This window comes from Anopheles moucheti, chromosome 3 (genome assembly GCF_943734755.1).
Source record: "Anopheles moucheti chromosome 3, idAnoMoucSN_F20_07, whole genome shotgun sequence".
Classification (NCBI taxonomy): domain Eukaryota; kingdom Metazoa; phylum Arthropoda; class Insecta; order Diptera; family Culicidae; genus Anopheles; species Anopheles moucheti.
Window position 1 is genome coordinate 21,993,159 of NC_069141.1, and position 27,098 is coordinate 22,020,256.

At 42.3% G+C, this 27,098-nt stretch overlaps 1 protein-coding gene across 1 annotated transcript in view; it reads left to right on the forward strand.

Moving 5' to 3' along the window:
• The first annotated feature begins 563 nt into the window (after window positions 1-563).
• LOC128305713 (phospholipid phosphatase 1-like) overlaps window positions 564-27,098 on the forward strand; it is a 29,518-nt gene continuing 2,983 nt past the window's right edge. Inside the window, exons 1-4 of the mRNA XM_053043298.1 lie at window positions 564-2,202; window positions 22,165-22,319; window positions 25,874-26,032; window positions 26,114-26,184. Of these exons, the coding sequence (XP_052899258.1) occupies window positions 2,112-2,202; window positions 22,165-22,319; window positions 25,874-26,032; window positions 26,114-26,184 (476 nt within the window). The 5' untranslated portion in view covers window positions 564-2,111. The remainder of the gene's footprint in view (window positions 2,203-22,164; window positions 22,320-25,873; window positions 26,033-26,113; window positions 26,185-27,098) is intronic.

Genomic DNA, 27,098 nt, shown 5'->3' on the forward strand with positions numbered 1-27,098 from the left:
TAGATAGAATAGTTGAAGATTTTTTTAATGATTCTTTTCTTTTTTGTGGGGTAAAGACCACGTTCGCTAATTTTAGCTTACTAGACTTAATTTAACACTTAACCGGATAGTCAGTCCTTGCTACGAAGGGACACAAATAATACCGTAGCCTTGCCTCATGCGTTGTTCACAAAACGCAAGGGTTTGACGGCCCTGGATTAACAATATTCAGTGAAATGCCTCACGAGCAAATGAGTGGTCCGCCGATTCATTCCCTCGTTCATTCTCGTGCGTGAAGTCTAGCGGGAAACACGTGTGCACGCGCTCTCAAATCATTTTACGAAAGACGCCCAACCGCGATCCTTCCAACCGGAGGGCTCGAGTGTTTTCACACTTTGTTTCTTTCGGACTCGGTTCCCTGCTTAAGCTTAGCTGCTGATTTGATCGATAGATCGATCGACACTGATCGATTCGCTTGTAGCGCTCCGGTCGATTTCGTTCGTTGTTGTTGCGGAAATCAGAGACGGTAAACGGTGGTGTGTTTTTATTTTGCTTTCGTCCGCAATCTATCAGTGCCGGTTTGATGTGTGCGTGTGATTTAAACTCAAAATTCGAGGTAAACCCCGCCGGGGTGGCGAGGCAATCGTTGGAACAAGTCTAGGGAGCTGTAGATTACCGAGCAGTGATTAACGTAATTTAAACTCATTTTATGGTCATCATACACGGACGCTCTGGTCTAGGAGTGTGTAGAAACTGCGCAATCTTGGAACCAAACCGGAAAGGAATTAGGGAAACTAAAAGCAAAACACAAACCCCCCTTGGTCCATTTCGTCGATAATTTAAACCCCCTCTATTAAAGCCGTTGTTGGGAAGATTGACCAAGTGAAGCCTAACTAATCCCGAGCGCAGTGGTACGATCTCGTAAAACAACCAAGCTCCAACATTCAAGCCAACGGCAACGCAGCGTGGAGATAAGTTATTTCGGCGCCTTAAATTGGAACCGCGGGAAACATTTTGTTAATTAATTAATACCAACGTCCAGCGCGTTGTTCTAGTCGACAATTTGGCGGTAACGGCGGCACAGTGGAACGACAACGAGTGCGAGTGGAAGCGGAATAAAAACGATGCCCCAAACCGGGCACTAACTGGCTGGCCGACAAATCCGTCATAAAGACGCAGCGACAACAACAAAATCATGCTGCAACGATTTAAATTGATTTGAATGCTGCTAGTGAGACACCAGACACAAGTGGAGCATCGAACGGACGGATTGTATTTAATACCTAATTTCCGTTAATCTTACAATTGTTGCAACGGCTAATATACTTAGCCGCTGGCAAACCATACCCACACCAATTGGTTGTTCCGGTTATGCGAATTGTTTATTGCGGCTGGAATCACTTTTGACAATTGTGACAGTGGACGAGTGGCCTAGTGGTGCGCCTGACGCGCGATGACTCTGGTGGCCAGTGCAGTGTAAGTGAATGAGATTATTTTGTTCGCTCCGTATCATTCCCCCTTTCGTGGCGGGTAATCAAAACACAACCGCGGAATGAACGTTTATTGGCACAATCACAACAGTTGCCCTGTGCGTTTCACAGCCTCCCGTTGGAACGTTGACAACTGTCAATTGTGAAGTGAGGTAGCCGTGTGTTGTTTCCCCCATCGTAGTGAGCTGTGCAGTTCGAAAGGTGTCCACAACTGTTTGCCAAAAGGGAAGTGTATGATTGTGCAGAATCGTTACCACTGCAACAGTGATTGAGTGGCTAGGTGTGCCTAGTGCGTCATATGTCCAATACAACCTCAAATAAAGGAAAAGCACTTGGTGGCATGATAACGGAAAATTCAAATAGTAGCTCAGCAGTTTCTTTGTTATCTGCATAGTAGGCTGCAGAACCGGTGAGCTAGAGAGAGAGAAAATTAAACTGTCAAACGGCGTTACTCAGTCTAATCGGGAGCGCTTAGACCACGAATTTGGAAAAGTGCGCAATGTGCTTCATACTAAAACTCCAACATATAGTGAGTGTTGTATAGAACCAAAAAAAAACTTCCAATTCCGAGCAAGATTTCTTCAAACAACACCATCATCATCGTAGTGAAACCCTGATCTGCATCAAGTGCTATCCCGGAAAATGGCGGACGTCGAGTCGCAGAAGATATGCGTCAAAGCAAAGTCCAAGATCACGTTTCCCGTTGCCATCGACGCGTTGATATTGGTGCTAGGTAAATGTTCATCTTTGTACAAGTTCCTCCAGCTAGTTCTAGTTACCTTTACCGTTGGTGTTTCCGAACGGGGTTATCGATACGGTTGCGTGTTTACCTTTCCTTCGCCCGGCTCGATCGGTTGTCTCGTGTCGCAGTCAAGTAGTTCAAGCTGTCATCGATTACTCCGATCTGATAAGGATCACATGCATTACCAGAGTGGAATGATGAGATACGTGCACATTCTCACCTCACCGTCAAAATAAACTTCCACTGGTCTGTCGAAAGGGTGTGATTTTTGGTTTTGGAGTTGTGCAGTGCCGTAGCATGGGAATGTGAAAAGAAGCGTGACAAAAAAAACGCGGGAAAATCAGCTGATACGAATAGTCACGGACACTCAGATCTAATCGCGTATGTGAATGGATGGATTGGTAACAGTGCAGTTTGAATAATTGTTGGTTCATTGTGATTAAGTACTTCCGCAGAAAAAATACATCAAAATGATAAGGTGGCTCCGCTTAGTGATCACATTGTTCAATTCTTAAAGATGTGTCCTATGTTGAGATTCAAATGTGGAGGACATGTCTATTTGAAATGGAGTAACTCCGTGCTTTGTTTCAGCGTTAGCCATCCGGAATATGAACTACGTATGGCTGATGTGCATGTGCAAGGTCTAATGTACCAGACATTGCAAATCTTAAACTACCAATATTAACACTATTTCTTCCGGCGACAAAACTTCCAACCAAACCAACTTAATTTCCAACACTACTGGTAGGAACTCTGATCATTCAAAATGGTTCTACCAAAGAAAAAGAATAGTAAAATCTTATCAACGGCACGTTTTTTCCTACTGTTTACCACTGTGGTACTTCCAAAAATAAAGCCACTCGTCTGTGACAGTATGAATCACATCTGGCTCTTGCTCCGGATCATGATGCGATTATACCGACGACTTCATCTGTCTGTTTCTTCTGCTTCATACGCTGCGGACTTTCAGACTGATTATTTCAACCACTTGATACCGAATGTAATGGGATCAATAAATTGAGCAACCAAACGGTCGATTTGTGACAATGACAGCTCGCTGTCAGCGGACGCATTTGTAATGCCGATGTAAACCGATCGCTTCATTCGATGTGAGGTAATGCAGCCAAAGGGGTTTTGTACAATTTGGTTCTTTCACTGAGAGGGAAAAACCATTTCGATTGATATTTAAGCAACTTCAGGCGTTAAGTAACATTTCAAACTGTAAGAACTTTATATAGAGCTGTTTGCTTTCATTCAGTACCCTATACTAAGCATATCCAGCGGGGGGTATTCTATGGGGTGTTTCGTAACAGTCGGATGTCTTTTTTGGCATAGAAGACAAACCGACTATCACACGCGCGCCTTTATACCTATTACGTTGATGTACCCCGGGGTGGTGTGGTGTGTTGACTGGAAGGTTGGTTAGTGGTCGTGATATTTTCTGTCTGTCCCATGGCCGCTTATCATCGGCCGTCCAAGCCTGGAACGTAACGTTTTGTCCTCCCATTCGGGTGCGTCTATTATCTGATACTGCCTGTTTCCTTTTTTTTTTTGATGGATGATACGGTCGTGTTTTCGAGGATGATACGTTCGTGTTCGGTGTTGTCCAGTTCGTTTGGCGCAAAACGTACGCATCGCGAATTCGTTTTAATTTATTACTTAACCACAGTGTGCAGCACAGAACCTCTTTTCCGCGGGTGTATACAAAGAAGATGGCCAGAAAGCAAGCTAACCTCTCATGTCAGCTCCATTCATGTTTGTTGCTAATTTTTTATGACATCAATCGTTAAACTGTGATCTTTTTGCACCGTTAAAACTGTCTCTTAAGTCTCACATGTATCGTCAATCTGTTCAATTTTTACGATATGATCAACGGGAGGTTTTCGTGCTAGGTTTTTCCCCCTTTTGATCAAATTTGTACCCCAAAATGTTTATCAAAGTTGCTTTACTCTTTTTTGGCCCACCATATCATCATCATTCTCGGCACGGAAGTCAAAGAGAGTGCCCGAAACAAAACAAAAACTCCGACTCTGAAGACATTGAGTGTCACTGTTTGACGTATTGGCATTTTATTGTCCTCCGTTTTTACCCCTGTAGTGCTAATTCTTTGTCGATCCCCTGCCCGTCGGCAACGAGATTCCGTTGCATTAATTCAACAGCGTCCCGCGATCCTCGGTAGCTGCTGTTCGATCCGCGAACCGAGGGGATGCTATTGTTAGCGTTTTGTATCCCGGAGGCTGTGTTGGGTCGACTTCTTTTTGTTACGATCGCCGATAGGCACCTTCAGCAAGCGGGATGCGATTATTTTCTTTTTGTTTCTTCAGTTTATATAGCTAAATGATTTGGACCCTTCCGAAGATAATCGAAGATCACAATACAGCAACAAAAATCGATCGATTGGGAAGAAGTCATGTTCGAATTTTGTTACATCGTTATTCTCCCTTCGAAGGTTTGGTTTTGTTGTTGCTGTGTGTGTGTGTGTTATGGCACCAAACGGTGTTTCTACGTGTGCTTTTGTTCATGACGTACCATAACCGTACGGGACGCGTACGTCGGAACGCATTCTATCTTGATTCGATTGGGTATTATTCTTTCACTGCCCACAAAAAAAAACTATCGTTTCCGCGGTAGGAAGATCGCTTTTCTTTTTCGGGGAGAGTTGCGCAGGTTTCGGTGTTATTATGTGTTGTATTATTATTTTTGTATATATTTTTTTCGTACCCATTTTACACTCACATTTTAACTGCCTCTGGTTTTCTTGTTTTTCCGTTTTTTTTCCCGCGTATCGGTAGGGTCGACTATTTTTATTTTATTTCAAACATCCCGCGGTTTGGGTTCGGGTTCCGTTTTGCAACTTTATGACTTTATGAGCTCGAAATATATGTGAGCGCGATACCCACCCCCCGACACTGTGGTTCGGCGTGTAAATCAAAGTCCCGGTAGTGCGGTGTGGTCTGAACTCGCCATCGACGTTGGATCATGTTTTATAACGTTTCCCCTCGGTAGCTTCCTTACGGGAAGTCATCCGATGGAAGTTGAAGTATTTTGTTTTCTCTCTCTCCCTCTATCACACCAGTATTTCATGAGAATCCGTTGATGGGGAATGAATGATTTCTGGCCATCTCTTCCCGGACGGGGTTCATATTTACAAAACCCAGAATACCAAACCTCATAATTTCATCTGACTACAGTTAAACCGTCTTCGTCCGTCTGCTATCTGCATTTTGGTTAAGATCAATCTTAACCCGCCTCTATTACTGCACTCGCTGCAACAGCTCCAGAGCTCCAAAGAGCAGAAACATTTAACAGAAAAAAATACGATCGTCAAGATGATGTTGGTAAAGATGGTTTGGTTGCTTCACCGTCGGGGCATCACTTGTCGATCACTATCTATGCTAATCCCACTGTGTCGCCTTTTTCCAAGACAAAACACTGGCCTCGAAACGCCCACCGACGGTTTTAATCGGTCATTTATATTACGCGCTCCATCTCCAAAACAAATGACGTTGTACGTGCGTACAGTTTTTGCACCATTTCCCGGCCAACCGGTGTAGAAAAGTTGGACTTGAGCAAGCAAACAAAGGTGTTAAAGAATTTAGCAGCGCACCACTAGAGAACATTTTGCAGCACAGCCTACTAATGCTTATCCATTTATCTTTGTGTTTTTTTTTATTTGGTGAATGCCCAAAACCGCCAACTACGGATTTACATCAAACTAAAGTAAGTGATATTATCAAGAAGGGCTATAGGACGCCCACATTTGGCACCTTGTTTTTGTGCCTCCCTACCCACCTGAGTTGCTATTGCTACCAACGTGCACGGAATTAGCCGCCACCCGAAATTGGCTTACCTAATTGTCTGCACCTTAGACGCCACTGGAACAGTGAAATGAATTCATCATGCATACGCAGCCACGCAAGTTGTGCTGAAGCGTGAAGGTTTATCTATGGTTCTGTTCGTTTTTTCCACCAACATTGCAACTTGCCGCTTAGGAAAGGAAAGAAAACCTTGGCTTGGGTATGTAAACAGGCGGGGATGAGCGTAGGAAGTGAGATTGGTGTAGGTTACTGCCAACCCTTTAGTGAATTTGTGAATTCTTTATGAAGTTGGTTTGGTTATTTTTTTGTCTAAAAATGTAGTACCTTTACAAGGTGTTTTCAATTTGATGTGTGAAAATTTGAAGCACTTCTCAATGCTTTTGACAATTACAGTGGAGTATTAAAGAGGTTTCAAGTTCAAATTAGTGATGAGCAAAATCGCTCCCATAAGGGATTCGATCCGACCGATCCGAATCCACCTTGTGATCAATCCTCCGAATCCGATCCGAATCCCTCTTCGATACAAAATGGAGTGCCTTCTTCTTCGTGATTAAGAATACATTCCTACACATACCAGAAAGAATGATTTGGAGCATCACGAATGTGTTAGATGCACTGTAGACAATGCATTTACAAAACAAAACACAAAACCTCTATAAGCCAACTCAGTATATATATTAAAGTAACAACATCTTGATACATTCGATTTTATGGCGAATGATTCCATTATTATAATTAATATTGTGGATTCCATTTACGGGTTCTTATAATCACAAATCCCGAACGATTTGCATGCGATAATTCTTGTTTTGGTTTCATCAGATTCCCATCACGACAAATCCTCCAAATCCTGGACACTTGTTTTGGGATTTTCCGATGAAGAATCGAATTCCAGGATCCGATCCGATCCGATCCGATCCGTCCAAAACTAGTCGGAATGAGAAATTTGATAGCATATCTGGAACATATCGTAAGTTGAAGTAAAAATATGTTGAGGTACATCTGGAATCATATAGTGTTTCTCGTGAATGTAGGCAAAGCTTTAATGATTCTTTGACATGTTGTATATTAAGTGGAAACTAATTTATTCAACAAATAAGCTTCCGATCTTCAACATTGTGTATTATAAATGTGCGGATCAGACAGCAGTTCTGACAGCCTTATCTTCAACTTCAATTCAAAGTCTCAGTACATCATGATGGAATTTAAAATAATTAATGTAGTAAATTGAAAAATAAGAACTAAATGCCATAAACACAGAATTCTTCTGCAAATAGCTCTTAGTTCACTTACAGATACAGTTCTCTAGATGACCTAACATCTTTCCAACCCTCTCTCCAACCCTCTTTAAATTTCGCAAATGAATCTGCATATTTCTGCCTGCAATGTTCAACCCTACCCTAAACTACACACGTGTACCCCGAAGGGTTTTGCGATAGAACAAACAAAAAATAGGGCCTCAAAGGGCGAGCCTCTCTTGTTCGTTAACCAATTTGCCCGTTTTGTTTACGCCTGACGTTCTTACGCAAAACGGTTTACGTTTCTGTTCGGTCAAAACAATCGCCGTGGATCACACACCCGGTAGCCGAACCGGTATACCACCCGAGTTGACAGAGTTTGCTGTGCTGTCAACAAGTGTGCGAGGCCCGCGTTTTCAAGGTTCGGTGGTTGCGTTTCACCCGATGAAAGCAGGCAAGCATAAGCGTTCCCAACTGGTGCAACGGCGAACTCTGTAATCTGAGTGGCGGTTCCGCGGATTTGGTGCGATCGTTGCATGATATGCATTCTGCCCTGGGTCGGAAGCGAACCCAGCACGTGTAACCCGATCGCCGGGCGGGAAACGGTCGTCTCGGGTAGACGAATCTCAGCACCAGTGCAAGGAAATAAGCCAACATTAATCCTGCAGCCTCCGTGCGACTGGCAGCGAAGCTCACACAAGATTTGCCGAGTTCGGCGAGTTCTGTGCCGGGCCGCCCTTTCATCTTTTTTTCCCACTGACGTCGTCATCTTCGCCTCGCGTTTCGGTTTCGGTCGTCACTCGAGGTGAAGAAACTCGACCGGTCCACTGGTCCTAACCCAGAACGCTAATGATGCGCCTCGATTGCGTTTGTCATAGGCAGCTTTGCATTTGCTGAGCGTGTATTGCTCTGCTTTGGCGCACGACCAGGGAGGAGGATACAAGTGTGCTTTGCTTATCAATCCGGTTCACTGAACACGGTACAGGCCCGGGGAGTATATTGCGCCGGCTTAGCTGCAATGTGGAAAAATGCAATCACGATTTGTTGGCGAGGTTTGGTTTGCGCGAACAAAACGGCAAGAATACGGCGGCCTACCCTTTAGCCCAGAAGGGAGCAGAATAGATGCGCTTGTCTAGCGAAAACTTTAATTTATGTAGCATTACAGTCACGACGCACCACACGACATTACGGGGGGCACTTCTTTCGGCCTTCCTTTTCCCTGCTGGTGTAAATACTCCGAAAGAAAAATTGTCCGGGGACAAGATGAAATATGGGGCCTTTTTTTTCCTCCATTTTAGGAAAGTGACTGCAGGGCGTAAAAATTGGTTCCGGTTGTTCCGCATGCATGTACTGCGAGAGGTGTAGCCAATGCAGTTTATTTCCCTTTGCGCCGCAATTTGCCACAGCTGCAAGCTGCATTGCGGTGCATTCATTGTTCGTACAGCCATTGTAGCCCGGCGTGGCTAGAAAGCTTGGCGGATGACTTTTGTAGCCGTATCGGTGTGTGTGTGTGTCAGCATGAGGTGGTGACTAATCCTAGTAACTTATGTTAATTGCTTTGTGCTCGTGCATGTTTAACGGGAATTGAAAATATATATTTGATTTTTGTTTTACACGAAAGCAAATAGCTAGTTGCGGTATATTTTATGACCAATGGGGAAATAAGCTTCCGTTCCATTTGTGTAGCTGTTATGAATCAAAATTAAGAAAATCGATTGCAGATGAAAATTTCCTCCTGAAAATCCACAATTATTCGATTAAAGATCGATTAAAAATCCCATCAGAACTGTAATGGTATTTGTTGACTAAAAATTAAGCAATGGTTGCTAATTTTGTAATTTAATGCTTTCATTTCAATTTTGTTTTATAACCGAATAATTACATTTTAAAAATCTCCCGTACACTATGGTAGAGTGTTGTGGTCATTACGTCACACGCTTATATGTGAGGACACTTTCAAATACTTTGCCTGCCCGTTGCCCATTAATGGTTGACCATAAAACCATGAACCCTTTACAACCCTCTAATCGGTTTGCTGCTATCGAACACCGTGCTTGATAAGGCTTTTGGGACGTTTTTAGGCCACCGGATGATCCATCCATCAGCTGGGACGGGGAATGGGTAATCAATTGCGTTTGAAAAATGGAGGGAAAAAAGTGTCCACAGACATTAACTGGTGATTAGAGTGATGGGTTTTCCGTGTTCCGTGACAGACGGGTACGGCTAAACAAAATCCCTTTCTAAAAGCCCTTTTACCGGGGACGTCCCTCGACGCTACTGTGATGCATCCCAGACGGAACTGGAATGCACACTACTTGTTGTAGCCTGGATGCGACCGGAACAGTGGGAATGCGTGTTTGTGGTTTTTTGGGTGTTGGAATTTTCCGTCCTGTACTCGATACAATATGGCACACGCATTAGACAGCACCAAATGGCGCGACGGGGCTAGGAACTGGGTAATGGTCGTAAAACAAAAAGGGGTATCTTCAGACTGCAGACATCCAAACTTATTTCCAGCTCACCAGGTCTTACCAGGCAAAGATCTGCAGAAAAGACCCGCCGTGGTTCCAAAACAAATGACAGACAGTGTCAGCAATTCATCAATCAAACTCTCGGTACACTTAAGTGTTGTGTGGCGGCAAGAAGAGTGAGAAAAGCAGGGAAATGCACATTGCCGCATAATTACCACGACTGATTGGTGCGCACCATGCACCGGAGGTGAAGCGCATTCCACGTGCGCAGATCCCCGGGTAGATCCCGGAGAGATACACCGACGACGATGACGACGACGGCAACAAGCACCAGGAATTCCTGGAACAAAGTAGTGAGTGTAGTCGCATGCCGGAGCAGCAGAAGCAACAATCCGCATAAGTGCATCGGAACTGGCGGTACACGCGGTCGCGGCCATCTGGGACTAGGGTTTGGAATTTGTGAGCCTTTACTATTATGGAGCGCGGACATAGCCCTGCGTACCGAATCGATCGTTGGCGACGGCAAACGCGTCTGGGTTTCTTGCTAATTAGCTTGTTTAGGTATTGGTTGAAATGTAACAAATGTCATTGTTCCGTGAGGGATGTGAATGTTTTGTACAGTGCGTAACATAATTATATGAACATTGTGGTAGTTTCTCATTCAAAAATCTTCCCATTGTTTTTTTTTTGTTTTATTTTATACTTAAACGTTTGTTTGGTTGTGATTTTATTAGTTCGAATAGGTTCGAAAATATTCGCTCACACCAGACATAAACTTAAGCTCGCGGCAAAGGTTAACACCCTGCTGCCCTAAAATGCAATTTATGTTTGAGCATCGCTTATCCATCGAACACGACAAATAAAGCATGTGTCAAGCCCAACAGGGGCATGTGTGTCCCGTTGCGCATTGAAATGGGTAGCCGCATCGGAACACGCGCGCGCACGAGCGCACCCGGTGACATGCACCGTTGCATCTTGTCGAAGATCGTGCGAAGAAACTAGTTCGTTTCACTTTTTTTTTCGTATCGCCACAGTAGAGGAAAGAAAAAAAAACTGTGTGTGCCTGTGTGTGAATACGGAACCAGCGTAAATGGTCCACGAAACCACCGAGAATGATAGCCGCCGCCGAGCACCGCAGTACGGCTGGGGGTTCTGAGTGAACAAACAAATAGAAATGTTTGATTTATTTTGTATTCTTCCCAACCCGTTCTTTTACCGGGTGTTGTTATGCACCTCATCCTATAGGGATGAGAACATATGCTCATGTCTTCTGTTTGAATAGTTTAGCTGCTCGTTGCTTGTTGCCCTCGTACTACGTGTCTGTTTTACTGCCGAGAGAGAAGAATCAGCGACGTTGTTGAAGACGCTCCTGCATGCTGCCGGCCGCGATGCAATGGGCATCGGTAATGGTTATGTCGCTAATAGGAATTGCCTATGCATTCTTTATGGTGATTCACTCACAGATGCAGCGATTGTCCTGTGGAATCCATCTTTTATCATGATGCTTCAGCATCCGTACGTATCGTGACGAGGGCGATCGTGAGTGGATCATGAGTAATGGAATGATTCCTGACCTCGTAACGCCACTTCCTTCGCGTTTAATCTTCCATCTTCCACAACCCCTTATCTTACCTGTTACGCATGGGCGAGAGGATTGTGTTTCACCCGTGGATAAGCGCCCGATACAACGCTAACGAATGAATCACATGTTGGTGATACTTTCCTTGCGGCGTTCCGACCGCAGCTGTGCGCCTCTGGAGCTAAAATTACAATCCTATAGAGATTGAGACACGCGTGTCGGCACCGATGATGTGCGCGATGTGTGTAGATCAGCGATTTGTTCGGTGGAAATCAACAATCGGCATGTAGCTCGGATTGAACCGGTTGCTAGTTGGTAGAGCAGTACACTTGTACAAATTGGTCCGATCAGCCTTGAATAGTGAAATTGATATGCTGAGGAACGAGAAATAAATATGAAATATTATTCAATTATCGGAGATGCATTCATGACATCTTTAGAGATTTCAATCAGGTTTTAAATATTACTTACACTGTAAATTTGATTTCGATCTTTTTACGACTTATGGCTACTAATTCGGTGTATTATCTAAAGCATCCAGAGCACACGCCATTCTACAGAGAACAAATTTCTTCATTGTTGTCAATTATTTTCAAGATGTTATGTGTTGGAACTGAAATCAAATTTTAAGTTTTATTTTTGTAGCTCCCTTTTGCGATTATTTCAATATCGTTAAATGTCCTATTCTTTACGATATTTTTAACTTTTTCATTATTTTTAAGGGTGTCTTGTCGCATACCGGTTTGAACCAGTAATATAAGGATGCTGTCCTGTTGAAGAGCCCATTCACGATCCATTCGTCACCCTGTCACCACCGTGTTGCACGTAGTCAAGCAATTGCGTATTTATGATGAGGAAGAGACAGTTAAACAATTGTTCATATCTTATGCGTAATAATTTCTTCCTCTTCTCACCTGGAACATTGGACTCGAGAAGGATTTGCTTTTTCATTCCTTTACTGGTTTACCAAACGAATAGGGTTCAATTGTAAAGGGGTTGTAAACGAACAAGATCCGTGGCGAAACTCGATCTTTAGCGGAACAAATATGGGAAGAAAAAGGTTCTTACCATGGTCCTCATCATGGCGACCGACATCTCGACGGTTAACTCCAGAATGGCGTCGTACTTTTCCATTTACAATTAGCAATGAGTACAGCATTGTTCTGATGAGAACATTTTTTCTCTCAACATATTAATAGTAATATGATTAGCATGTGATGTAAGCTGTGTGAATTATCACAATCGAACAAAGTCCTAAGCACTGCTCAGAAACTGTAATGGGTTGATAAATCTTTCCACTCTCATATATTTCTTCAACAACAAGCCAAATAAACATCATGGATCTTTAAGAAAAGGACTTTTTTCTACCCTTCTATTCTCTTTCTTCGGTTTCAAGTATCAAAACCATTCTTGTTTAAGGGATGTTATCTATTCCCTTCTTCCTTAATGACCGATGTATCGTAAGCTTGTTAAAACAAACAACAAACAGAAGGTACAACGAGCTCGGTTTATTTTTTGTTAGCGGAATACTTCAAACGGAATAGATTTGTTAAAGTTGTGTTGGGATGCAATTAACATAGTTCGGCTAAAAGAACCATCATTTCTTTCTATAACTGCTGGTGCTAATTAACGTGAGTTCAAATTTCACTTTAATTTGTAGAATTTTTGTTTCCTGCTAGGAAAGAATATCAACACAACATCGTTAGGTAAACTGGTTGTTTGCTGAGTGATTGTTACGTTCCACAATTATTTATTCTGGAGTTAGATCTTTGAGTGAAATGATCTTCCAGGTGTACGTAGGAAGGGCAACATATTTTCTAAACTAAATAAATATATTGATACGATCGCTATAAATCACAACCGCGACGCACTAATCTCCCAAAATTACACCTTTTCCGCAGTCAATAAATGCGCAAGCCATTCCGATCGCTCCAATCAACGGGGTCGCTTTACAATAGATCAATTTCCTGTAGCTTTAAATTGTTTTTTCTTTTGCTTGAAACAAAGCACACATAATCAGCTCTGTGCCTCGAAGGGTTAGCGGGCATCATAAACATGTATGCAATCAATTCTCACGGACCTACAAGACGGCACAACATAAGTGCGTATTACTTCCCCGGTGGGTCGGCAGGAAAACCGGCAAGGATCACGTCACGAACAAAGGCGCCGGTATGGGGCACAAAATTATAGGCTAGACGGGTAAACGCACATAATAGCCGCAAAATAGCGTTCATTTTTTCATCTTTCACAAACGATTAAGCCGGCGGCGCGTACATGTGTGAATATTCGCAAATGAATGACATATTTGTACGGCTCTCATAAATTCAACGCGCTCAGCATGGGCTCGATGGTGCTTTGGAGCTTTGTTGATTGCAAACTACTGATTACCGATGCCGCGGTCATTGCAGATAGAGTTTCCCTTAAGCTTCCTCGAAAAGGCACGATCATTATGGAGTGGGCAGGAAAGATCGCTGAGATAAACTCTCGAATCTACAACAAACGTTGACATCTGCATACCATGCCATTGGATATTGATATTGCAAAGAAGGAATCAAATAGGTGCGTTATAATCGTAGAAATAAGCATACCCAATCGGCGGTTAGGATTAAATTTGCCATAAACTTGTCATACGCTGGTGGATTCATCAGTTTATCATCAGATTATACTTCCGTGGCGGCCAGTAAACCAATTAATAATTCTGATTCAATATTATTTTTTCTTTGCGCCGATGCTAAATATTCTCACAAGTTCGGAAAAAATGCACCACAAGCAAATATCCATATCGTCGCGCTGTTTCGCGTCGTCGGTTTTCTCTCAAATAGAGAAAAAAGTAGTACCATTCCAAAACATCCAATCAAACTTAATCCAAAATTATGAATAAATTATCCATTGATGAAAAATTATGGCTATTTCGAAAAACGGTTTCAAATCGAATCAAGATGCAGATCATCTAAACGAGTTGTTGCTGAACCATTTTATAGAGATGTTTTGCGCTGGCCGAGGAGACACCACCGTGCGGTGTATTAGTGGAATATTTTTTGCACAGTCCTTTTAATGCAAATTATGATAATTTGCATATGATGCAGTTAATTGTGTGCAAACGTTCTGCCCGCTGCAAATATATTCTTTTATGCTTCAGCTTCTTACTAAGCTCTGCAACCGATGTTGGTCTTAGTCGCCCGACTTTTGCAATGTTTTTTTGTGGTTTGGGGACATTTTTTTTATCGAACAATTTAGCTATATATATATATCTTCTGAAAAGGAATGATATCTTTTGGTTAAATTGTATTGATGTGCCATATACAGTGTAGGTCATTGTAATAAGACCACTGGGTAACAAGTCATATATTTATTTGTTTCCGCCGGTTTGCTAAATATAACCTTAAAATAAAACTGCTAAAACTAAAACTAACAGACTAATTAAAAATTTTTCGACGAAAACTAAGACTAAAACCATCAAGTGTAAGAACATTTACCTTAACTTACAGAAGTATGTTGTGCTGATCTTGCAAATGATAATGGACTAAAGATTGATGGTGATTGAAACTTCATTTGTGAAGAATTTAATTCAAAGGTACACATAATATAACAATTTATTTACGCATATTGCATTGCGTTAGTAGATGATCTTATTTTAATGGCCACCACTGTGCATGAGCGAGCACTGCTGAAATTATTGTTTCAAAGCAATAGAATTACTGCTCCAAAATATTTGCGTATTGAAAACTACGGAAATATTTACTCAATTGTTTTGGTTATTTATTTACTCAAAAACATCATATAATGTGAAATATATACTGAACTCAAAAATCTAACACATTTCCAGTACGTGAGTTTATCCCACAAATTCAAGACTCACCTTGGGCCGGTTCCATGTTGAGAAGCGGACACCCTGTGGGGACGTTTCCCACAGTTGGCCTCCAAGAGGGTGCTTGTTCTGCTGGTCCCTAAAAATAAAATCCGCTCCACCTGCGGGGCAATGTCAAGGTTGCTGCTGCCATTATCCGTATGTTTCGACACAACATCAACCCCCCCATCAACCGGCATATGCTCATGGTCTGCACTAATCAGCACACCTAGTGGATGGCCCATTCCGTTACACATTTCTTTATTTTCTTTTCGAATCAAAAGCGACTCAATGAATTAAAAGCGGTATTTCTCTTCATATGGGGGGGCAGCTCCAACAGAGATAATAAATCAATAAATAATTTCACTTCTCAGTCACGCAAAGACACACACTCACACAACAAAAGAAAACTCGTTGCACATTATTTTTTATGGTCTCTTTAAGATTATTTGCACATCTGCACGAAATAAAAAAAAACAAGAGGAAAGATCGCTCGCACTCATTAGCATTAAACTGGGTAAAGTATCGGAGAATGCAAACACGTAACGGCCGGCGCATTACAATTATGATTTATTTGATGGTGTGGGTACGATGAAATAATTTACGGCAAGCCGTACCGATGCGTTTGCCGTTTAATTGTTATTTGTTTACTTTAATCGAAGCTGCACAGCGGTATGCAATTTTGCGATTGTGTGTTTGATTTAAGGTTATTGTGCTCCGGTGGTTTTGTGGAGTATCTTCGCCACCGGACAAATGAATAGCCAATGCATGTTTGAAGCAGTAAATGGAAGTCGAAAAAGATGTGTTCGTTTTTATTTCAAACGAAAGCCCGTCTTCAACCTCGCGTTTAAACCTCACATGACTCATTACCGTTTCTTATACATAACGCATACTTTATGGCTGAGTCATATCATAGTGGATGATCTGAAGCACGCTGAATCGTTCATGGCTAATTGACTACCATTGGTTGTATTTTTTGATGAATCAAAGGAAAGACATCCCTTCAGTGACAATACTCGTTCGGTGTAATTTCCGCTGTATCTTCAAAATGTCTTCTCCCACCAGGAGGTCCCTTCGTAAGATGCCAACCAGTTCGGGTAAATCAACCGTTGGGTTTTACACTCGCCAAACCTGATCCATCGGTCCCAGTCCTGGTATCAGAAGGCCAGAACGCTATACTACGCTCGTCATTCTTTTGCTGACCCACTCTCAAGCCAGGGGCGTAAAACTGTTTATGAACCGATGAGCGATTATCGTAAATTATTTCCGTAAAATCCGCAAACCAGAAGCTTGGGCAGCCTGTTTTCCTTCTCATTCTTTGGGGTAAAAATGCGATTCAAAGATAAAACACTGCGCTAAGCAGTAGCAGTTGCTAATTCGCGCCGTGTGTGATCTTTTCTTTGCTCCCTTCGATCAGTGCGTTCAAAGCGCCATGTTGACAGTGTCATTTAGGCGGCGAAAGCATCCAAACCCAGACCCCAGGACGTGTGCGCATTATGCGCTTAAGGAAGGCTGCGATTATTGAAATTGTGAGAGGAAAACAAAAACATCAGTATTGTCGCATAAATCAATCCTGGCCGACGGGTAGCTTGTTCGCCGTGCTTATTTATGGAGCGCAAAACGAAATGCCATAACAATGTGTCTGTCTGTAGTGGATTGCCAAACGAGTGAGCGTCCAAACAGCGGCCACTGTGGTTTGGTTTGCCAGTTTTCTACGCGGATTCTCCATTTCCATACCGAAAATTAAAAAATCTGTTTGAATGAACGGGTGCGTAACTGTGTGCTGGTTTGGGACAGTTTAACGAACTGTTTGGCAACTTGCTGGTGTTTTCGAGACAGATGCTAAGAACTGCGGAGAGTAGAAGCATTAAAGTGAATAATTCATTTGAATTTATGGCCATTTTCGTTCATGAATTTCTTTGGAATATGTTTGTCGACTACTCTGAGTTTGTTGATTTTACACTATGGGGTGGTACAATATGGGATCTACTAAATTAGTGATGGGAAAGTTTCATTTTTTTCGGATCGGAATGGAGCGAACCTAGTAGGTTCGTTGCACCTACTTCGACGAGAAAATTAAAATAATCTTATATGATATGCTTATTTCATATTCGTTATCATTCGTTAAAATCCATTTACAGTTTTTGGTTTACAAAAAGTTTTGAACGTAAAACTTGTTATAAAGGATTCTTCGCCATCATCGGCAATAATTTGCTATCAGAGCTTTGTAAACAACATTAAACAGAGGAAGAAATTTAAACAAACAAAATGAAAAAGTAAGGAAATGAACTGCATGTCAAGATCGAGTGATCTTCATAAAAAATGTCAAAAAAGAAGTCTTGTATTAAAGGATGTAATATTCGAACCGATCGCAACTACTTTTATTACCGGACCGGTGTTATGTCTTCTAAATGAATTTTGTTAATGTTTCTCAATTCTTAATTTCATGAGTGTTGCTTACATTCCACTACAGCTTTGAGCAAGAGTTACAGAAGTAAACGTTAACGTTATAATCTTCGCAAGACGAACAAAACATGTAGGTGCAAGAAGCCTACGTTATGAATTTTTACGCACCTATGTTTGATCGTTCTATAGCAGAAACGGAACGGAAACTACTATATTTCGGAACGAAATTCCCATCGCTACTACTAATACGACTATTTTGAGGGATTTACTTAAAAGCTAACTATAAGTGTAGGGCTGAAATTGATTAAATACACCAGCTACAATTTTTTTGTTTTTGCCACACCGTGGATTTCCTTCCACCAGATGGTAACCTGCTTATCTGTGGACATCATAGCGGCCGTTTTCCTGTCACTATTTGTAGCATTTTTGAAAAGCTAAACCACGTTATGAAAACGAATGTTTTCGAATGAATAACATGGAAAACACGCAAAACCAGCAAGCTTGAACTGAAAAACCATTTTTTATACGAGAATAAACGATTTTGTATGGTGATAAAACAATTGTGTAGAATGTAAAAATCGACATGATCGTGAATTGTGTACATGATTATTATATATCACACACCTTTTCAAACATAATATCTCGCAAAGGAAGAAAAATTTGAAGCATTACCTGAAGCAATATCTCACGAACCCACGAAGTTCTGCCTTGGTCTAAGTGCATTCTAATTTATAACAAAGGTTTATTGATAAAATCTCATCAAATCCCCTACGAAAACCCAATTTTAACAGCCATTCAGCAGGGGAAGATTTCGCGACATTTCAATGTATTCAATCCGGTCTGATCAAAACATTTGTGCAACAAAAAAAATCCTCAATAATAGTTTGGCAACATCGTAAAAGCGCGCGTGTGATCGAGCCGCCTTATCGGGGACGGAACTGCGCATAAATCAGTCTTCATTAAATGCCATAATCGCTAGCCATTCGGCATCAAAATCTCGTCATCTGCTTCTAATTTCGACTATTCGTATGCAGTTCGCGACATTCGGGACCGAACCAAATGATGAGCAGACCGTTTGGACGTGATAAACGGCTGCTGCTGGTGCTGCTGCGGGAAATTTCGTGCCAGGGATTAGAAGAAGGAAACGAAGTGCTTTTGAACCATTGCTCTAACATCGAAGCGCGCCCAAAACAATGGGGGGTTGTTGTTTTTTTACTTTTTTGTTGGGGTGGATTTATGTGACATTTGTGTGTGAGTTTTTTTTTCATCTGCGTTTCTTTTTTTCTCTCGGTGCGTGAAGCGATCGTTCCTTGTTTTTGGGGGTTTTAGACAATCCACCAAATGGGTTGAGGAGGATTTAAGTGTGAGCCATACGGTGAAGTTTCGAAATCCGACAGCGCGAAAGAAGATACTTCGACAGACCATCCATCAGTCACTGCCAGGATTAATCGATTCGGAAAGGGAATTGTACATTCCTCGAGTCGACATAAAAATTCTTCCGCATGAAATAGTATTACAAGATGTTTAAGGTGGAACATGTGGTTACAGCTTGGGTTTCAGACTGCAGTACGTAAATATAATATTCTCGTATATATCCACTACCAACCAGTCGATGTAAGTAGGACGTTTAAAATGATGTCTACTTTACTTGTCAGCAGTGGTGTTTGGTAATGCTAAGCAATAAAACAACGTTTCGAAATATACATTCCTAGGCCGGAAGACATCTCCGATTCTTCTGCATGAAACTTGCTGCTCTTTATTAGTTATAACCAGGAAAGCAGTTCTCGCAAAAAGATATTAATAATTATGATCATCATTTTTCACCGCCTCTGCTCGATCCCACCGCATAAAGCAACGGCAACATATCGGCTCAAAAGAATCGTAACACCGAATGGATCGTTTACAGTTTTCATTAGTACTGGCGCGATCGAAACGATATATTTCGCACGAGCATCATTAATTCTGCCGCGGCCGATACCCGGTGACAAACAAGCCATTAAAGGCCTGGTGACGATAATGAAGCCATCGCATCGAAGAACCCACCGCCGATCGGTCGGTCAATTTGTAATTTTGCTACAAACAGCAAACAGCAAAAAAGAAAAAAACAGTATCTTTCGGTGTGAATAAATGGTTTTCCTTCCCTGTGCATCCTGGCTGTGTGCCTTTCGTGGTGCCAATCGGTTGCCACGTTAATTAATTACGATCAACCAGCGTTTATATCTTCGCATGATGAGGTGCAAAATTTAACGATCGGTGATTGGTGCGCGAGGTGTGTTCGGGAATGTATCAATTAACGTTGCAAGCGTATTATGAACTCGATATTTTTATGAGTTTTTTGTTGCTTTTTTACCATTTGTGGAGATTTTTTTTTTTAAACAACGCCCAATTACCCATTCCCAATTATCAAAACGTACCAAAGCGATGTTAAAAGTTTAGAACTATAATGAAGTGATCATGTAGGCAAAATTATGTGTCGTCTAAAAGGTTGCAGCTCTTTTTGTAACACAAAGTAGGGTGAGCTGATGGGCGCTCGGAAGTAGTTATTTAATAACATTACATCAGTGCGACCCTGTACTTCCTCGTCCTCGACGGTGAGCGAAAATCTGGCTCAACGTAACACTGAACCACCAGCAAATCAGAATATCATGGCCGTTGTACCGATACCGGTCTCGGCAGAGCGTTGGCTTCTTGTCTCCTGTTACGAAAACGTGTGTAATAGATAATGCCGAATGCTCCCGACGTAACACGTTTTCAATGTCACTCGCCCCGCCACATGGGCAGATGGACCTAGTAGGATGACGCGCTAAGGGCCAGCATTTGTTGCACCCTTTTTTCCCGCTTCCTGCCAACGGTGCCAGGTGTGCTGCCATAGAAAACCGGTCAGGTTCTTGGTGTGTGGACCATGAGGACAATTACACACCTTTGCATATCGCACGGAATGGCAATGCCACACGTAGCTCTGCACAGTTTGCAAATGGCGCCATTGGGGTTGATTTATTCGCCTTTGGTGATGTTTTTAATGCCGCTTTAATATTAGAACCGGGTGCCGGGTAAGGCAGATGATGGTGGTTTTATTTTTAAAACTCAGCCAAATATGCTGACTGTTTATCGGAGAATCAACTTCGCTGTAAGGTTGATCATTTACAATCCTTATCGTCAATACCCCAAGCAAGCACCTCATAATGAGTCCGATCATACCAAACAGACATCGAATTCAATTACTGGCATACGAAGTTCTTCAGTTCCACCTAGGCTGCGTTGTTTTATCATTGTTTTTTTTTTTTGTTCTCCGGGGTCCTTTATCAATAATAAAGTCCCGCGCAGTCAAATGGTGCTTTGATAAGGGCACAATCACATGCGGGGCACCTACGAGAAGTCGAGGGCTTCGAGGTCATTTGCCCTAGCTGACAAGCTACAGTGTAAGCTTAAATGCTCGTTGTATAAGTACATGCTTTATTCTCGTTCGTTTAATTGATTTTAAGACTTTTATTGACCTTATCGCACAGTGTCTTGCTGCCTTAACTGGTAAACATTCTAGAAAGCGCACAATAATCACATCGTAAAATGAACGGGAAAGTTAAAATACGAATAAAATACCCTTAACAAGGCAAGCGTCAAACAGTTTTATGTTTCCTCTGTGTGTTTTGGGATTTCCTTCCCGGGTTCCCTATTAGGTGCGCCATATTTGTAACGCCTACAACCGTGTTTGCTCACTGTGCATAACAAATCGATTTTTTAACGATTGTGTGTGAAATGTTGAGGTTTGGGTTAAAAACCATTAAAATAAAAAAGCTTCCTATTGTCGTACTGCAGGGGTTGTGTTTTTGTTTTTGCTGTTGTTGTTCGTTCCATTCGTGTAGAAACTTCTAAACGTTGTTAACAACATGAGGCCGTAAGAATTATGTTCGCCCAAGTCGTAGTTCATTGAGCTTGTTCTATATTCATGTTAGATTTAGCTACCCATGGTAACCATTTCTTTCCGCTTCCATATGGTACCGCAGTGTGACAAATAAATCATGCAATGAAAAATCGATCCCAATTGCTCAACCCCCGTATTGGTGACCCCTCGAACGGGTCACCCGAGCAGCAAGCTGGGTGCGGAAGATTGTGCTCGTTCATCTTCAAAACAACACACACACACACGCACAGTTTCAGCTGGCAGTCGTAGCCTACTGTGCCGCTCCTAAGGAAGCAAGCCCGATTCATTAAGGCTGCAAACATTTGTATAGTGCACGTTTTTATTGCCGTAAAGCCGGCATGGCGCTTGATCGTTGCTTGTTAGTGTTGCCCCGGGGGGACGTACATTAGTTGGATCACTTGCGCAATAATAATGTTAAATAAACAATCACTTATTGCTCACTGGAATAACCTGCCCGCTTGGCATCGGAAGCGAACGTGATAGGAGGGAGCATGGTAGTTTATGCTTTTTATGTTACCAAAGTACCACAGCTTCTCGACACGATCGTCGTGTCAAACAAACACGCCAATGTTGTAACGGAAAAAAAGGGGTTTTATGATATAGCGGCACCCAAACAAGCCCAAATAATAATCTTTGGTTCTTTGTGTTTCTTTTTCTTTTCCCACATAATTTTAGTCGCCTGTTTTCTGATACTGACCGAACTGGGGCTGCTGCCACAAGTGGTAAAACGCGGCTACTACTGCAACGATCAATCGATCCAGCATAAGTACACGGGCGATACGATATCAACCGTCACCATACTGCTCAGCGGCCTGATACCCATCGTGCTGGTAAGTCCCCACATGCGCTAATCGTCGCGATAAGATTGTAAGCCCTTTTGAGGGCTACCGCATGATAAAGGTGTGTACGATTACCGAAAGCGGTAATATCTTGCATTTTCGCAAATGTTTACTAAAAAAGAAGAAGTTGAATAAAGTACCGAGTAGATTGAAACCCCCATGGCAGACCGGCAGCAGGTGGCAGAAAACCTTGGGTTGGAGATTAGCAAGGCAAAAACCGAGGTTGATGGCGGCACCATCAGCGGCACTGCCAACAAATCCTAACTTACGAAGGGGTAACGTTCCAGTACTCATATACGCCTTTGAGACATGTACTTTGTCAAAAAACTGACGAAAACCTCTTAGCCACGTTCGAAAGTGGAAGAACAGTGGAGGAACCGGTCTATGAGCTGTACGGAGAACTTATTGTCGTACAGCGGATTGAACTCGCCAGGCTCCAGGTGGGCTGATCACGTCATGAGAATGACACCGGACGACCCAGCCCGCAAACTCCTTTAAGGTCGTCCACATGGACAAACACATGGACTCTTTTAGTTAGTAAAGACTTGATTGGTTAAAAGAGAACTTGTTAAAAGATAATTTGTTTAAAAAAATCCCCTTTAAAGATCGATTAAAGATCATACGTCAAATAACCGTTAAAGATCTATTAAAGCCAACAGCTTGATGAATAAATTCTGTATTATATTTTGGCTGCAGAAAATCAAGTGCTAATGAAATGAATTTAATTAACTTATTTTTTTTTGTAAGTTAATTAACATTATTTTTCAAACCTTCGAATACTTTGCAACGTCCGCAAAGTAGCATTGTTGTGCTAATCAATCTGCACATTAATTTATTTTCAGCTTTTTTTTTGTTAAGATGTTGCAACAAAACCCACAAATCACAGGATTAAATTTATGATTTCAAACAAACAACATCGTATTGACACATGTTTTCCTGCCCGGTAGACCCGATAGATGCGAGCCTTGTAGAGCTATGGAGTCTAATATTGCTGTATCGTGTCAGCTATGAATTATTAATAGTATCGCCGTGTTTATTGCAGAGCAAAAAATTTGAGAGCTGACATTTCGTTCAACACATCGAGCATAATTAAAACCCGCATACCTAAACGTGTGGACGGTGTGGATGGAACTAAATGATTCGCTTATCCACGTGTTGTTATCAAAATCAACTTTTGCATCGGTTCCCCCTGGACCCGATCCGGCAAACAATGTATTACAGCGAACCTTCCAACGAAACCACCCGCCGCGAGGATCTACTCGGATGAGGCAAATGTGAACAACTTTTTGAACGATGGTCACCGCCAACTTACGGTTAGAATCGAAAGGCTACCAAACCAACCAGCCCACTGACGCTGCTGGACATGATCCGGCTGAGCATTCGTGTAAGCATTTCATTCGCGTGTGCCTTCCGATCCCGTACGCGGTCAGATTAGCTTGTCCAGCGCGGGTCCATTTGTGCTGCACACCTATCGGAACACGTTTCGCACGCATGTGTGGGCGCGGGCCGCTTGGTGGATCAATAGAAGGAAGAAAATCCATAATTAAAACACGTTTCTTTCTCTGCGATCGGTGACCGTAACGTGGCAGCGTTTTGGACCGCCGATCGTGTAAATCAAATGCGATTTGTGTACGGTTCGCTCCGTCCTGGTGTGATTTAAATATTTTGACCTCCCTTGGCAAATGGGTTCGTTTCTCCAAGGGGTGGGTGATCTCTAGCAGAGGGCGAAGATGATCAACGAAATGGGCAGTCATCGAAGAATTAGCCCTCCAATTCCGACCCGTGCCGAGATGGGCGATCGTGTGCCATAAAGTGAATATCTTCCATCAGTCACCACCAGAGCGATAGGTATTTTCAGCGCCCCAAAAGGTGTGGAGATTAAGATCGTAAGCTGTCGGTTTAGAGAAGCACATTAACATTCGGACCCTTCTCTGGGGTGGCCGGCCCTTGCATTATCGGGGTGTTCGTCCATTTCAGTGCTAAGACCCAGCGACACTGTTGCGAAGATGAATTAATTAAAGCCGGCACGCACGATCGCTGATCGACCGATTGACGGACCTGGACCCGGTCGCTATTATCGCTTTTGTCGAATTAAATCGATTCGGTCGTAAATTTTGTCCCCGACAATCAATCCCGCCGCTTCACAAGTGAACGAAGAGGGAGCGTGTGTAATGTTTTTTTTTTGTTTCGTCATTTCCCTTTAGTTTTCCACCCATTTGAATGGAACGACACACAACCAATTACCTGGTTGGGTGGTAAAATTAAATCAACTTTAATGTTTTTATGATGGCGGTTTTGGATATCCGCATGAAAATCTTTCACTTCTTTCGCCAGATAACGTGCAGGGGATGACAATTTATTAGCTGCCGATCGGTGTTTCGATCTTTGTTTTTCTACTGGCTCCAGCGGAGCGTTAGATTCATGCATATGATTGGGGCGGGTGTGAAATTGATTGGATGAGTTTTCAGATTAAATTACAACACATTTATAACTCTCCGGCTCCGTGTAGCTAATTGAGTTGAGTTGAGCTTTAATATATTCAAATCTAATCGTGTCAAGCTAATGGATGGTTGTTTCTCTAAATGACTTTATCATAATGCATGAAGGGAGATGCATTTTATGATGAAATGTTTTAGTAAAAAAGCGTTACCGAAAGCGGTTCGAGAATTTTAAATTCCAATTCCTTTTCGGTTTTGATTTACCGTAAATCATAGCTCGGACAAAATTTAGACTTGGTCCACCACGTTGCAACCTTCGAAGTGTTGAACTTCGGCTGCAGACTTTGACTTCGAGATCAGAATCGTACGTACTTGGTGTTTACTAAGGCATTACTACATCACAGTCATTATCTAGATCGTTGTAAAGTCAAGAAGAGGGAGGGATATTGTTTTGATAAGAAATACCACGTGATTAATAGGTTTTTTATTTTAAAGAGGCTAATACTCAAACCCATTTGCACCAGTCATTGTGATTGCTTTCAATAGACGCGACACTTCTTCCTCTACCGACACTAGTTTACCTAAGCAACACCTCTCCCGGGCACCTCAATACACGTTGGTGGGGTGTGTTTATCTTATGGCGACCGTTTTCAAGAACTTCGAACTTCATATCTGATAAGATCCGGAATAATCGCCCGTAATTGTGACACCAGACGGTTGATAACAGCACTGATCGATGTGCCGTGCCCTTCAACAAGAACTACAGCAGGAACACCCAACCTAAGCTTCAGTGCAAATTTCCTTTACCTCGTTTTAAAGGGTCTTTGACGGCTGGTGCCACTAATAATTCTTGAAGTACCTTGTTCGATCCAAATGGCCAAGAAAGTACCGTGCACTGCGTGTCCGGTGCAGCTATAAATCCGCTATGACTGTGTTGCATCGTATCGCGAAGAAAGGTGTGATTTTGTTTTATGGTGACAGATACGGTCCACCCGTCTGTCGCTAGTTTTCGCTGAGGTCTTGTGGGTTTCGTTTCTGCCACAACTCGTCCATTATCAGTAGCTTATTTTTCATCATACTTTCAACGCCCTATTTCTCTATCCGCAGATATGGTTGACGGAAGCACTCTTCTACACACCATCGATCAGTCTGAGCAAAACCGAAACCGAATCGCGATGCCGTGGTTCGTGGCGGGAAGCTTTGTACTGGTCCAAAAAGTATGTCCGCGGACTTGTTACCATGCTAGTGATCATCGGTACAATAAAGGTGGGTCTATTACAAAAACACGTGGTGGATTTATCCAAACGAACTAATAATTGTATGTATCCACTAATGGCTCTATTCCAGATTTTCCTTGGTGAATTACGACCCCACTTCATAAACACCTGCCGGCCGGACGTCGAATGCAAGGGCACCGAGTAAGTATTCATGCCATACTAAGGTACTGCGGATAAGCAAACTAGACAGGCGTGTATCGTAAAACTTGCAAGATAAAATAGTTATTTGTTTAGATGATTGTCCACGGTGCTTCCATACGCTTGTATTTGCTAAATACACTAATTAAGTTTTAGCACGACAATCATACTCTCGTCGTAAAATGGAGGAACAAACGTAAATGGAGGAATAAACTCAGTAGATCAGTAGCTCAAAATACATTAGAAAAGGATGTAGACAATCGTATGTTATGAGTTAAATTAATAACAAACAAATAACATGTACCATAGAAATTTCATGGTAAAAGTATAAAAAAAAAACATCTAATCTAATAGCGCCCACACTAAATCTAACTCCCACTCGAATGTATTGTAAAATTAATTTCGAAAATATTTTTCTGCTTAAGAAAACGATACGATTGAATAATTATTCTTCCACCACCTGTGTCATTGTTGTTTCGCTAAATGTTGTGTGATGCCTTTTGTTTTAGCATCATCTTGACGGTCAAAAAATCAACACCGACGGTCAATAGCAGTTCTGTATTCCGCTTCGTCCGGTAAACAATTTTGTCGCTTTGTTTGTTAAAATTTGCTCGCATCGCCCTGTGTTTGCGCTAGCGAAGCGAGGTGTCTGCGAAATTCCTTACCAGCGGCACCGGTTTTCAATTGAACGACGATTTACCTCTGGCCCGATGATCTCTGGAGATCGCCTTGATTCGTGGGGATCCGTAAAGATCCGCCGCGGCTGAATATTCCGCCCCGCGGAAGTTCCGGTTGGTAATAACTGTGCGGTGGCTCAGTGCTGTTCTGCGACGAGTGTGTCCTCTTGTGCGATGAATGCGTAAACAAGATGATCGTAGCGAGGGGAATGAACGGACTTTACGCAGGCAGTTGAGAGG